At 35.8% G+C, this 14,055-nt stretch overlaps 1 protein-coding gene across 1 annotated transcript; it reads left to right on the top strand.

The window, feature by feature from the left end:
* The first annotated feature begins 4,815 nt into the window (after positions 1-4,815).
* On the top strand, positions 4,816-7,082 carry LOC133779416 (uncharacterized). The gene is made up of 2 exons (XM_062219379.1): positions 4,816-4,870; positions 6,586-7,082. Exons 1-2 carry the CDS (start codon positions 4,816-4,818, stop codon positions 7,080-7,082), a joined length of 552 nt encoding a protein of 183 aa, XP_062075363.1.
* The last annotated feature ends 6,973 nt before the right edge of the window (positions 7,083-14,055 follow it).

The following is a 14,055-nucleotide window of genomic DNA, read 5'->3' as shown; positions in this document are numbered from 1 at the left end:
TTAGTACATGGGATCCCAAAAACAGGGTTTAAGGACAAATTTACAAACTTCCAAAAGTCAAATACAAGCAAAGGCCACTTTAATGGAAAAATACACATTTTAGGTTTTAAGTCCCTGTAAAATCCCTCGCTCGTGGCGGACGAGTAGCTGACAATGTACACCTCGCCGCCAGAGCTCTCCAACTCATGGTTGATCTATCTTACTCTTGCCTTTACCTGCACCACGTAGCACCCGTGAGCCGAGGCCCAGCAAGAAAACCATAACATCATAGCATAATCAATAACGATAATAAAATAATTCACAAGCCATTAACCAGATATTCAACAGGCCATAGCATACACATAATCAGTGATGACAATCAATGAATCACTAGTCTATCATCCAGGTATTCAACAAGCCATAAGCATCAGATTAACAACAGTAAACATATTCATATTCGACAGTTTATCACAATCATCATACAATACTCAGGGTCGATGCCCTTAGGCCGCACCCTCTATTTAACCCACTGAATCCGGCTTGCTTAGGCCGAGTCCAATGTTTAACCCCTGACTCCGGCTCGTTTAGGCCGAGCCCAATGTTTATCTAGCTGACCCCAACTCTCAGTGGCCGAGTCGCGTCCTGTGTGAAAATTATCAACCCCGACTCTCTTAGGCTGCTTATTACATGCTCACATGGCATATTATAATCATACAACATTTGTATTCAAATATAGGGAATCTCAGTCCCGACATAACCTCGCAAATGGTGCAATTTTCTTACCTTGAATTCCAAGCGGAGATAATAAAGCGGTCCCGAGCACGATCCTCAGTCTTGAGCCTTGGCGATAAACCTAGTCACAAAGGCCAACGAGTATCCATCAACTTCCAATCCAAATAAAAATACCTAGGAGACAGAAACTAGCCTCCGGGATCTCAATTTCTACTAAGCCAGGTAATAGAAATTGTCCCGAGCGCCTAGGTTCGAACCCCTTAGCCTTACCAATCCTTGAAAAAATTCTAAGGTTGAAATCTCTAGGCGGGTCGTGACTTGGCTTAGTGGGTCGCGAATTTCCCCCAATTTAGAGAGCAAGCACTTAAGCCAAAGGGGAGGTGGGCTGCAACTTGACCTAGTGGGTTGCGGCGCGTCCCCAAGTCAGAGGGCATCCCAGGAAAAAAAGGCCACACGTGCCGCGACGCCCTAGAACTGGGTTGCGGCGCGCCCCTTCAAGCCCAGAAATTCTGGGTTTTCTCCCCTTCTTCCCAGCCAAGAACACCAAGATTAAACCCATAATTTTCCCCAACAAATATCCTCAATTCCACATCAAACTAGCTACGAATTTAAGATTGAATCACATAGTTTTATTCACCAAAACCTTAGCAATAATACCCAAAATCATTGTCCCAATTCTTTAGCTATAAACACCCCACAAACTTAGTCTAGTTCATCATTCAATTCACACTCAAGAACCCATAATTTTACCTAAACTAACACATCAACAACTCAGAGATTAAAACCAAAGTTCTTACCTCAAATTTGTGGCCCAATTTCCCAGCAGTGGCTTTGATTGATCTCAGCTTAAATCTTCAAGCTTCCTAGCTGAATTTCCCCAGGTTACCACTTCAATTCCTCAAGGTCTTTCTTTGAATCTTCAAAACTCCTCCCTTGGCTCCTTGAGAAAAAGAAATGTGAGAGTGCTGAGAAGGAGAGACTGAAATGTTCCACACCCTTTTGCCTTAGTCTTAGGTTATCCCCAGGTATATCCTTAGACTCATGAAAAGACCTTACTGCCCTTCCCTATAATACTAAATCCTTTAATCAATCTAAGGGTAAATTAGTCATTTCGTTCCAAATTCCAACTAATTCCTCAAGTGCTCCTAATATCTACTAATTAATCCCGTCATCCGATTAATTACCAATTATTTATTCAATATATAATAATTCCCAAATTATTCTCCAAATTCCCAAAAATACCCCTAGGCTCCCCTGAGCCGAGTATTAATCCCCACCGTGACTATTTTTCCAATCCGCTCACTAGGACCGTCTCGAGCCATATACTGCAAATATATCCACATAATAATGTGGTCTCAACATTTTATCACATATAATCACATTTATGCCCTCAACGGGCCAAAATTGCAAATATGCCCTTATAGGCTAAACAGGGCCCACATGCATATTTAATACTCACAAACATGCATTTAATCATATCCATATAATCATGCATGCCACATAATCATGAATTTAATAATTTATTCACATATATACCAATTATGCCCTCCCGACACACTAATCAAGGCCCTTAAGCCTTATTAGCAATTTTGGGTCGTTACAAGTAATCTAGATTCAAATTACTGACGTGGATAGACATATAAGTAAATGTGCTTTATATAATATTGATTATATATGACAGGATTGATGTGAATCAATTATCTTTATAGACTTACCGTTTTCCTTAAAGATTTAATTAATATCTTAATAGATGATCATTTGCAAATCAGTCTAATTCCTGAGTTATCTTGAACTCTTGTTTATGTTTATTGGATCTTTTGATTCATTCGTTAAGTAATTTTAATATAATGAGGCTAGTGACTCTTGATTTGGATATTCAACATCATGAATGGCTGGGTACATGATTTTACAATAGAGGAATCCATGCCTTCCTAACGGATCAAATATTGGTTCCTTTAAAGGGTTATTTCTGAGACTGAATAGTTATTGAGCTCAAATATATAATATGATTATAGATTAATTATTCAATGGTGAATTAATGTTACTTAAGGAACAAGAGGTAATTAGAAGGGTAAAACGATAATTCTTGACCAACTCTAATTAGCAAACTAATAAATGGAGGACAAAACTACATTTATTGATTACATCAATGGACTACAAAAGAAAACTCTTTAAATATAACTCTATAATTACTTAGAGTGCAACTCCATATTTATAGTGGAGTAATAATTGAATTTATAAATAAGATTATTGAATTAAAGAGTTTAATTAATAATCTAGTTATTGGAGCTTCTTATTATAGGTCCATGGTCCCCGGGTCGCCTCTATCCTACACTATCAATGGTAAGGGTGTCATAGGCAAGATGAATGGAGATAAGGAGTAAATTTCAAAGAAATTTATTTTCCAGGGAAAAGTGATAATTTTGTACAATTAATTGTGTTGACACAAATTTTTTCCAACAGTGATTAAGGAATAAAAAAATAGAGAGATTAGGCTTTTGCTAAGCCGTAATTGGACAAATAAAAATATCAAGAACACTCACACACTTTTTTTCGTGGTTCAGTGGTTAAAATCCTCCTAGCTCACAAGTCACTCTTATTAATTTGTTTTGATCTCACCGTAAAATTGTTTGTGATAATTTCACCAGAGTTTCAAGATACAAAATGTCGATCCCCTTTTCTGTCCATTCTCCCCTGTATTTATAGAGAATTATGCCTGGAAAGTTTTGGGTAACATCCAATTTACATAAATACATTAATGCCTATTGATTATATGCCCATAATATTGGGTAATAAATATAGAATAATATCTGAGCATTAATGAGCGTATAAGAAATTTTTGAGTCTTTTGGGGATCCTTCACTGTGCGTCATGACAAGGCTTCCGTGAGGTGAACACCTCATTCGAGCTAGGTGTCGAAGAACTAATCTGAAATGACACAGGTCACGTTCCGAGTTTCACGAAGGTGATCTGGATGTCGCACATCTCGAACTAAGTTATTAGCACAAGAGGTGATCTAGAGACTCGAGTTTCTCACTCCAAAGTTAGCAAGATGCTCTATCTGTACGCTTTCTTCATACACTTGTCTACAAACTGTACCTCGTGTTGAGTGATTCAGCTCGTATTTATTTTGGGGTACAACATTTGCTTCCCAAGCTCCTGCTCGTTCATGACGTTGCTTCTGACACACAGTAGGGGCTTTACGGGTTCTGTTATGAGAAAATGTGCCTACCCACTCACTCGAGTACGGGACACATGTCGGTTTGTAATAGGCGCCAGTTCAGGTTTCGAGTATTGTGACAATTGTCTTGTTAAATTTTTTCCGCCGCTTGTTTTATTTAATCCAGGCCCTTGGATCTCGAACTGATCTAATCGTGTGGTTTAGATTGGTTCCCGAAGTTTACGTATAAATAGGAGAACCATACCTGAATCTCACCACCTTTGCATTCAAATTTTTTCCTCTTCTTTTTCTTCTAAAAACATTCAAAGCTCTTCTGCATTCCTTGTTTTCCATAAGCTTTCAGGTTATTATCTCCGGTTTTGCTATCATTTCCTCGACCAAGAAACTAAATTGTAAGTACTCTTATATCCGATTTACATTTCATTTTCTTATTTTTCAATAAGTTTTATGAAAATTTTCTAGTATATATTCTTACTTTGGTTTTGTTTGAGTTTAGTGTGGGTTTTTTTTAGGAAAAAAAAAATAGCACTAAATTTAATTAGAAATAGTGCACACAAAACAGGTGATTTTCTGGGTTTGAAAGAAGAACGTTTGAATATGTGAATGTGAAGATTCGAGGGATTTTAGGTTTAGTTCTAGGTAGCTTAAGGGTCAAGGTTTCTTCAGTGGTTTTGCATTAAACCGCTTTCCAAAAAGTCTGACACGCGAACCTCAAAGTATCAGGGGTTTCTTGAGGTTACAGCGCGTGGTCACTAACCGCACGTGAGCACACACATTGGCGTTAGGGGAAATCTTAGCTCATATATATCTTAGGATGAATAGATTGAATCCAAAACTCCGGGTTGCCTCACTTTTATCATCGTAGTAGGGTTGTATCTTAGGTCGCCTCTAACAGGCCACTTTGTCACCAGGCGAACCAAATTATGGCCAACCAGAAGAAGTCAGTGGCGACATCTGCTTCCCAAAATAAGAATAAAGGTAAGTAGATTGCATCTGAGACCCCTATTCCCCACTTTGACCCAGTGGTGGATAGGGAGATTGTGGTTGACCCCAACACCTTCTTCGAGGCCGAACATGTCGAGTCCTAGATAACGACTCAGGGCAAGGTGAACAAAATTTTACTGAGTCACAAGTTCGAATTGGGCTCCGATGGTCTTGTTACCTACCCTCCGTTGGAGGAAGGGCAGAGTGTTAGGATTAATGCCTTAAAAACATGTAAAAATATTTTATTGATTTGAATAAAAGTGCAGTTTTATTATATTTGAATGTTATAATTAATGTTTGAATTAATTATATAATAATATCAAGAAAATTCCTTATTCATTCATGAGAATATGATCTTGTATTAGTACGAGAGAATTAAGAGCATATATAATGAATAAAATAGTCAGTAACATATTAATGTAAGGAAGTTTTAATGAATGGTTACTAGTGCGGTTTACTAAGCATACGGGATGCGAGTGATCTAGATTCAGATTACTAATGTGGATAGACATCTTAGTAAAGGTGATGTATATAATAGAGATTATATATGACCGGACCTTTGAGAATTAATTATCTTTGTAAACTTGCTATTTGACATAAAGATTTAATTCTTATCATAATAGATGATCATTTGTAGATCAGTCTAAATCTTGAGTATTCACGAACTCCTGTTTCTGTTTATTGGATCTTTTGATTCACTCGTTAAGATTTCTTAGTATAATGAGGCTAATGACTTTTGTTTTGGAGATTCAATATCATGAATGACTAGGAACATGATTTACAATAATGGAATCCATACTTTCCTAACGAATCGAATATTGGTTCCCTTAAGGGTTAATTCTGGAACTAAACAATTGTTGAGCTCAAATCTACAATATGATTATAGATTAATTATTCGCTGGTGAATTGATGGTACTTAAAGATCAAAAGGTAGTTAGAAGGGTAAAATGGTAATCTTGACCAATTCTAATTAACGAACCAATAAATGGAGGACAAAACTACATATATTGATTATATCAATGGACTAAAGAGAGAAAACTCAGTAAATATAATTCTATAAATACTTAGAGTGCAATTCCATATTTATAGTGGAGTAATCATGGAATTAATAAATAAGATTATTAGATTAAAGAGTTTAATTAATAATCTAGTTTATTGGAGCTTCGTATTATAGGTCCATGGTCCCCAGATCATGTCTATCCTACACTGTCAATGGTAAGGATGTCAAAAGAAAGATTTGTAGAGAGAAGGACTTAATTGCAAAGGAATTAATTTTCTAGGGCAAGAAAATAATTATGTGATAATTATGGGAAATTGATTAATTATTTAACTATATAGTTTTTATTTTGAAAAACTATATGTTAAAATAAATATTAATAACGTTTTGATTAATATAAAAAGTAATTAATAATTATCTTATTTAGAATAAGATATTTATTTATTTAAAACTGATATTTTAAGATAAAGTTAATTTTGAATTAACTGATATTTATTTTAAGATAAATATATTGTCTTAAATATTAATTAAATAAACAAATGAGAAAATTAGGGATAACCGTAATGGTGTGGTCGACAAACAGGGATTTCCTATCCCTGAGATTTGAATTTTGAATTTCAAATAAATTTTTTATTTAATTATATATATTTAATTATGATTTAAATTAAATAATTAAATAAGTTATAACTGATTAGTTTATGATGCATTATAGCTTACAGGAAGACATTTAAAACTCCCATTGGCATGTCTCATTCTCGTTTGGCTTTTGGTAAGGCACGCCATTTATCGGTGGAGTTAGAGCACCGAGCTTATTGGTCAATGAGACAGTTGATCATGGACTTTAACATAGCAGGACAAAATAGGCTTGTGGAATTGAATGAACTTGATGAGTTTCACAATGAAGCACATGAGAATGCCAAGATCTATAAGGAGCGTACTAAAGCTTGGCAAGACAAAAATCTTGTTCGTAAAGAGTTTCAACCTGGGAAGCAAGTACTATTATTTAATTTAAGGTTGAAATTGTTTATGGGCAAGTTAAAGTCAAGGTGGTCAGGACCGTACACAGTGGTGAGAGTTTTTCCTTATGGAGTATTGGAATTACAAAATAAAGATAAGGAAACTTTTAAGGTGAATGACCAACGAGTTAAGCCATACTTGGGTGGATTTTATGATCAAGCAAACTCCGTCCTCCTCTTAAAGCCACCCTGAAGATGAGTTCAATGTTTGACTAAATGACGTTAACGTCAGCGCATTTGGGAGGCATCCCATTGGTTATTTTTAATTTTTGTTGAGTTTTTTTTATGAGACATTGAACTTTTGGAACCTATTTTGATTTTGATTTTTTTTGCTTAGTTTTTTTTAGGTTTAATTTTTATTATGTAACTTTTAATTTTATTTATGTTTTCGTGCTTGAAAAAATAATGAAAAAAAATAATAAAACTGTGATTTGAAGTAACTGGCACGGTCGCACTAGGCCCTTGTTGCGATCGCGCCCACAAAAAGTTAGCCCTTTATGGCCTAGCAGCGCGACCATAGTGGGAGTACTGCGACCACGCTCGATGACGTTTGCTTCTCGGCTTGTGGAGAAGGAGCATGATCGCGCTATAGGGCAGCGTGACCGCGCTCACGTGTTCAGAGTGTTTTTAACCACCCAAAACAACATTGTTTTGACATTTTTCTTTAAGTTTTCATCTCTTCTCCAATTTTCTCTTTATCTCTCACCTGAATCCGAGATTTTCACTGCACATTGGTATGGATTTTCTGCCTTAATTCTTATTTTCTCTTTGTTTTGGTGATCTTTCTTTTACATTGTAAGTTCATTTTGCACTTTATCTCTTTCACTTGAGTTCTTGTGTTCTTTGGGTGGAATATGAGTTTTTGGTTGATTTTTAATGGTAACCTTGTTTTCATTTTGGGTTTCTTGTGTTGACGGTGCATTTGTGCTTTACTTACTTTGGGTATTAAGGATTATTGGTAGATTGTTGAAGATTTGAGTTAATTTTGAATTTAGGAATTTCAATGGCATGAAATTGAGAGTATTGATAATTGTGATGTTTTGATGAAATCGAGTTGAAATTAATGTTCCATTGAGTAATTATTGATGATATTATGCTTTACTTTGTCTGGGCATTGCTTTAATTTGATCATTGTGGAGTAATTTGACTAAATTGGGATTTTAGGTCATCGAATTGGGGCTTATTAATTTTGCACGTAGTTGCCCATGTTCATGAGTTTTGTGTTGTTCTTTGATATCATTTGAACTTGTTTAGGTAGTTGAGAGATATTTTTTAGTGTTTTTTTTTATTTTCATTTGGCCTATTTGTGTTGAATTGGTCTTGTTGAGATGACACCCTTTAGGAAGCGAAATAAAAATATGCAAGAACAATTGCTTCAACCCCAAGATCTAGACATAGAGCATTCCTCTAGATTTACCAAAGCTAGTGATAAGTCTAGATATATAATGGAAAATAACATGAGTCAAATTCAAGAGAGGGGGTTTGCAACTGATGCTCACGGAGAGTTTACTGTCATTGAGGAATATATCTTTGTTATTAATACTTCATCACTGGAAGTATTTTTGTTCCCCACATATCCATGTTGTGATACCCATTGTTATGGAATTTTATGCCAATGTATTCGATCATGACTATTCTTGGCAAACATTAGTGAGAGAGAAAACTGTTTCTTTGGATAGAAATACAATCAATGATTTCTTTAGGTGGCCCACACATGACAATGATGATTACCACGACCTTAAAAATAATTTGTGTGAGGAGAGTACCTGGGATACCATTTTGGTAGCGTTGACTCCACCTGCGAGTCAATGGACTTTCAATGGGACGGTTAGAATATGTTTTCCTTTGAACTTATTGACAAGAGAAAAAGAATATGGCTGATTTTTATCTGTGCTAATTTGACTCCTAGTAGTCATGTGACTACTGTTATTCTTGATAAGGCAGTATTACTTTACGCTGTTCTTTCAGGTATGAGTGTAGATATCGGTAGGATTATAGCCTCCCAAATCCATTGTGCACTTTTTACTCAAAATGTGGGGCTATATTTTCCTAGTTTGATGACTAGTCTGTGCTTCCAAGTTGGGGTACCGTTTGATGAGACTGAGGAGCTTCTGACTCCTTTAATATATGTTACTGTTCAGATTAACAAAACCAAAACCATTGGTTCTGCTAGTGTTTCTTCTGCAAGTGACACTTCCTCTTAGGCTCGGTCTGGACAACCTCGTCCATTGACATTAGTGAAGAGGATGGATAGACTGGAGCTGAATATCCATGAGCATCATCAATGGAGTGTTTATATGGCACAATATCAACATGGGTACCAATAAGTGTTCGCCCCTCATTTTGGCATGGACACCAGTCAATTACCCTAGTTTCCATAGCCGTTGCATTTTGGCTATGCACCACTTGAGGGAGACAGTGGCAAGGGTCCCTCATCGTGAACATTATGATTTTTTTAGGTAAGTTTCTTTTCCTTAGTTTTGATTTAAACATCAGGGACAATATTTATGTTTAGCTTGGGGGAGGAGATTTATCTTTGTTTGGTATCTATTAGGTTGTTATTTTGTGTTAGTTTGTGTTTTCTTGTTTTTGTTGTGTTGTGTCTAGGGTGTTTAGAGTGTCTCTTGAATCAAGTTGACGATGATAAGTCGATGAGAATACCATGAATGATATGTTGTATAATTGGATGAAAACGAAAGCTATATAAAAAAAATCTGTGTGCTTGGTTGAACGTTTCATGGTTTACTTGAGTCCACTTAAATATTTGAGAGCTTGATCATGATTTGGAATAAATTTTTTGTGATTGAAAATTTTTATGCTTGCTTAATTTGATGAAAACAAATAAAATAAAATATGAAAGTGTAGTTATCCTAGAATTTGTTTGCTTGCCTTTTGAGATAAAATCCTAGATGACACATGCTTAGGAAGATGATTTAGGCAATTCCTTGGAACCATTGAGCCTTTCAAGCTAACATTGATTAATTAAATCCCTAGTTACACATTTTTTTAGCTTAATGTGAATCTTTTTGTTGTTTGACACCTATTTTGAGCCTATTTGAGACTTTGTTACTTTTTCTTCCCTTTGATTGTACCACGAGCATATGAAAAATGATTGGGGGATTGGTTTGTAACAGGGTTTATATTTGGGCATTTGTGTCATTAGAAAAACAAAAAAAATTGAGAGAGAAAGAAAATAGAATATATATATATATTGAAAATGCAAATACATAAGTTTGAGGGAGTGTAGTTTCAATAGAAGAAAAAAAACATGTTTATGAATTCTCTCTCAAAACAAGAAAAGAAAACAAAACGGGGAATTTGGGATTGTTTTTGGGTTTGTAAGGTTGATATCAAGATTGGTTTGTTTGGTTTATGTGCTTGTGGTATATTTTGAGCCTAAATGACTGTTTCATCTACCTTTACCTAAATCGTTCAATTATAAGCCATGAAAAGTCCTTTTGATTCTTGAGCATGTGTTGTCTACATTAGTGGAGATTAGTAGGTATAACAAGCTTATGTGATAATGATATTGAATGATTTTTTAGAAAGATTCAGTGAGTATAAATTGATTCAAATGCATTTTATTTATTAATCATGATTAGGAGAGTTTTTATTTTTGTTTAGACCTGAATAAGTTGGAGAAATGTGTTGATTGAAATTCTGGATTATAATGATGGTTGATTTTTCTGAACATTATATGAGCATGTCATTTGTAAATTTTGAGGCTTAAATTGTTGTTGTTGGCTTGATTCATTTGTGTTTGTTGTTTTTGGTTTTTAGTTGTGTATTTTTTTTTCTTTTCTGTTCTTTATTCGAGGGCGAGTAAATGATAAGTTTGGGGGAGTTTGATAAACAAGTTTTAGACTCGTTTTAGTGTATTTTTTTAGAGAGTGTTTTAGTTAATTAGGTTTATTTATTTTTTCTATTTTATGCTTGTTTTGGTGTGTTTTTAGGTTTTTGAAGGACTAGGTATGCTTTGGAGAGAAAAAGGGTTAAAAATCGACAAAAAGACAAAATTCAGGCGAAAAATGGCATTTTGGAGAAGGTAGCGCGACTGCGCTACAGGTGTGGAGTGCACTGGAAATGAAAATTTCTGTAGAATTTTAATTAAGCGTATTTTGGTCTTTTCATTTTGGGGGAAACACATGGATTAGTACTTAATCACGATTTTCATAAGAAAAACACAGTTTTTCACAGTCAGACTTGGATAGGAAGATTGGAAATTCATTGGAGGAGATTGGGTCGCTTTTAGAGGTTTTCTTCTTCTTTAATCTTGAATTATGTTTAATTTTAGTTTAATGGATGTTGAGATTATGATTATGAACTAATTTTGTTTTTAGGGTTTTTAATAGAGTCTCTTGAAAATCTTCTATGAATTAATGCAATTTCATATTTTCTTCTTCATTATTGCGATCTTTTCAATTTGAGCTTAATTGTTTGTGATTGACTGACCATCTATTGCACGATATCTATATGTGTTTGATTCAAAATCTGAAATGTGAGATTTAAACATGCTGTAATTGATTAGATGCAAATTTCGATAAGGACGAGAGTACTTATATGGTTTGTATAGTTTTATGAGTTTTTGTTCTTAATGTCTCTTATATGTTTAGTTTATCACAGAGTTGTAGGAAATTCTCATATAGGTTGAAGTTTATATATCCTAATTTGAATGTAAATTAAGTTTTGCAAACTCGCTATCTCAATAAGAAGAATAATTGTGAAATGTTGCATTAGTGAAATAGGAGAGTGGAAATAAGACGAAATTAAATTCCCTAACTTCTCATCCATTAGAGTAATTCTATTTAGTGCTATTCGTTTTAAGTTTATAATTATTTTCATATCATAATTTATATGTTTATGTTTTAGTTTCATTTGATAAGCAATCTTTTGTTAACCAATTAGAAATAAGAAATTAATTATTTATAATTCATAATTTAATCTCTGTGGGAGGATGCTCGTACTTATCGAATTATTACTCAATTGTGATTACGCATACTTGCATAGAAAAATTATCGCAACATTGTACAACTCCATACAGAAAAACCACACGATACATCGCCTACATGTAGGCGATATGTCGCCTCACAGGCCATACATTGCCCTCATGCGGGAGATACATCACCTATTTGGGCTTTTATTAGACAGGCGATGCATTGTCTCTCATCAAGCGATGCAACACCAATACTTCTAACTTTTCACCAAATACATCAACCCAAAACATCTCGAAATACCTCCAAATTTTTTTGGTACTCTTATATACTCCAAAGAAACACACTGGAACCAAAAATATAATTTTCAAATGCCTACAACAAATGTCAACTCGCCATGTTGACTAGTGAAGTCGTAATGGTTTTTTTTGCACCTCTTTGTGTATGACCAATTTGAAATATGTATTTTACCAATCCTAACAAGATATTGTAAGGAACACGAGACAAATTTGTTTGTAACGCCCTGGATAACCAAGACCGTTACACTGTGTGTTTAAAATAGTGTAAGACTTGCTAATCAAGTAATTTAGACAAAATGTGAATCCAACGTCATCAGCGGATTAGGAATAAAAGATTTTAGTCACAAACAGGCTATTTTCATTAAAAATGATAGTTTAATACATGGAAACTCAAAACAGGGTTTAGATAACTTAGTTACAGCAAATTTCTAGAGTTACAAATAATCCAAGCCACTCTAATGGCAAAATATACATTTTAGGTTTCCGTCCCTGTACAATTCCTCGACCGTGGCGGCCGAGTAGCTGACAATGTACACCTCACCCCTAGAGCTCTCCAACTCATGGTTGACTCAGCCTACCCTTGCCTTTACCTGCACCACGTAGCACCCGTGAGCCGAGGCCCAGTAAGAAAGCATGATATCATAGCAAAACCAACATCATTAATCAAATATTCCACAATGCACAACCAAGAATTCAGCAATTCAAAACATTTACCCAATCAGTGATAACACTCAGTAGATTAACAATTTATCATCCAGACAGTCAACCAATCTTATCCATAACACAATATTCACGTTCATAATCAACAAATTATCACATCCATCAAATAATATTCAGGGTCGGCGCCCTTAGTCGCACCCTCTATTTAACACACTATCTTCGACTCACTTGGGCCGCCCCCAGTGTAATACTCACTGACTCCGGCCAGCTTAATCGAGCTCAGTGATAGATAAGCTGCCTCAGCTACTAGTGGCCGAGCCGCACCCTGTGCGCAAATATTGATTCTGACACCCTTAGGCCGGTTATCGCATGTCCCATGGCATAATAATACCATCTCATGACATGATACAAAAATATAGGGAGCAATTAGTCCCATCATGTCCACATGGTTAATCACATTCATAAAGCAATGCATACAAACATAGGGAACACTTAGTCCCAACCTACCCACATAATCAGAGGCAGCTTTCTTACCTTTCGATTTGCTAGCATTGATCACTTGACTCCTTGAGCATGATCCCTCTCGAGCCCTAGCGCTCACCTAAACACAATCATAGGTCAAAGTCATCATCAAACCTCAAGTCCAAAACCTAGCCTCGGGACCAATCCCGAGCCCCCGGGAAGTCCTAGTTCCACCAAACAAGGTGGTGGAATCGAACCCTGAACCCTTGATCAAAAACCCTTGTAAATAACCCTAAAATCCCTTTCTGGAAACAGGGCAGCGCTACAGCGCTCTTAGGAGGGCGCTACGGTGCTACAAGCAGAACCAATTTCCCCCAAAAATCTTTGCCTAGCGCTATAGCGCCCAAAGGCTAGCGTTGTAGCGCTAGTCACAGACAGGCAATACCCCAGTTTTCCCTCCTGCGATTTCCTCGAGCCAAACTCAACCAAAACCTCTCCAAACCTTCACCAAACTCAAAAACAACCTTATTAACACACTCCACTCATGCCAAGAACCCCAAATACCCAGACCTCAAGCACATGCATTCCTAATCTCAAAATTCACCATAGCCACTTCTAGAAATCAAAACTCAGCAGAAACCAGTCAAAACATCAAAGTTAACAGCTTAGAATTTCTTACCTTTAGTGGGAATTCGGTTTCAAGACAACCTCTACACCTCCTTAGCTTGCTCTTCCTCAAACTTTGGCTTGAATTCCCCAAAGTTCCCAATCAGATTCAACTTAAACACCATAGTTCAAAAACCAAAACCAGAAA

Source organism: Humulus lupulus, chromosome 5, assembly GCF_963169125.1.
Source record: "Humulus lupulus chromosome 5, drHumLupu1.1, whole genome shotgun sequence".
In the NCBI taxonomy this organism is placed as follows: domain Eukaryota; kingdom Viridiplantae; phylum Streptophyta; class Magnoliopsida; order Rosales; family Cannabaceae; genus Humulus; species Humulus lupulus.
Note: the sequence above shows the minus strand (reverse complement) of the source record. Positions and strands in the feature narration are given on the sequence as shown.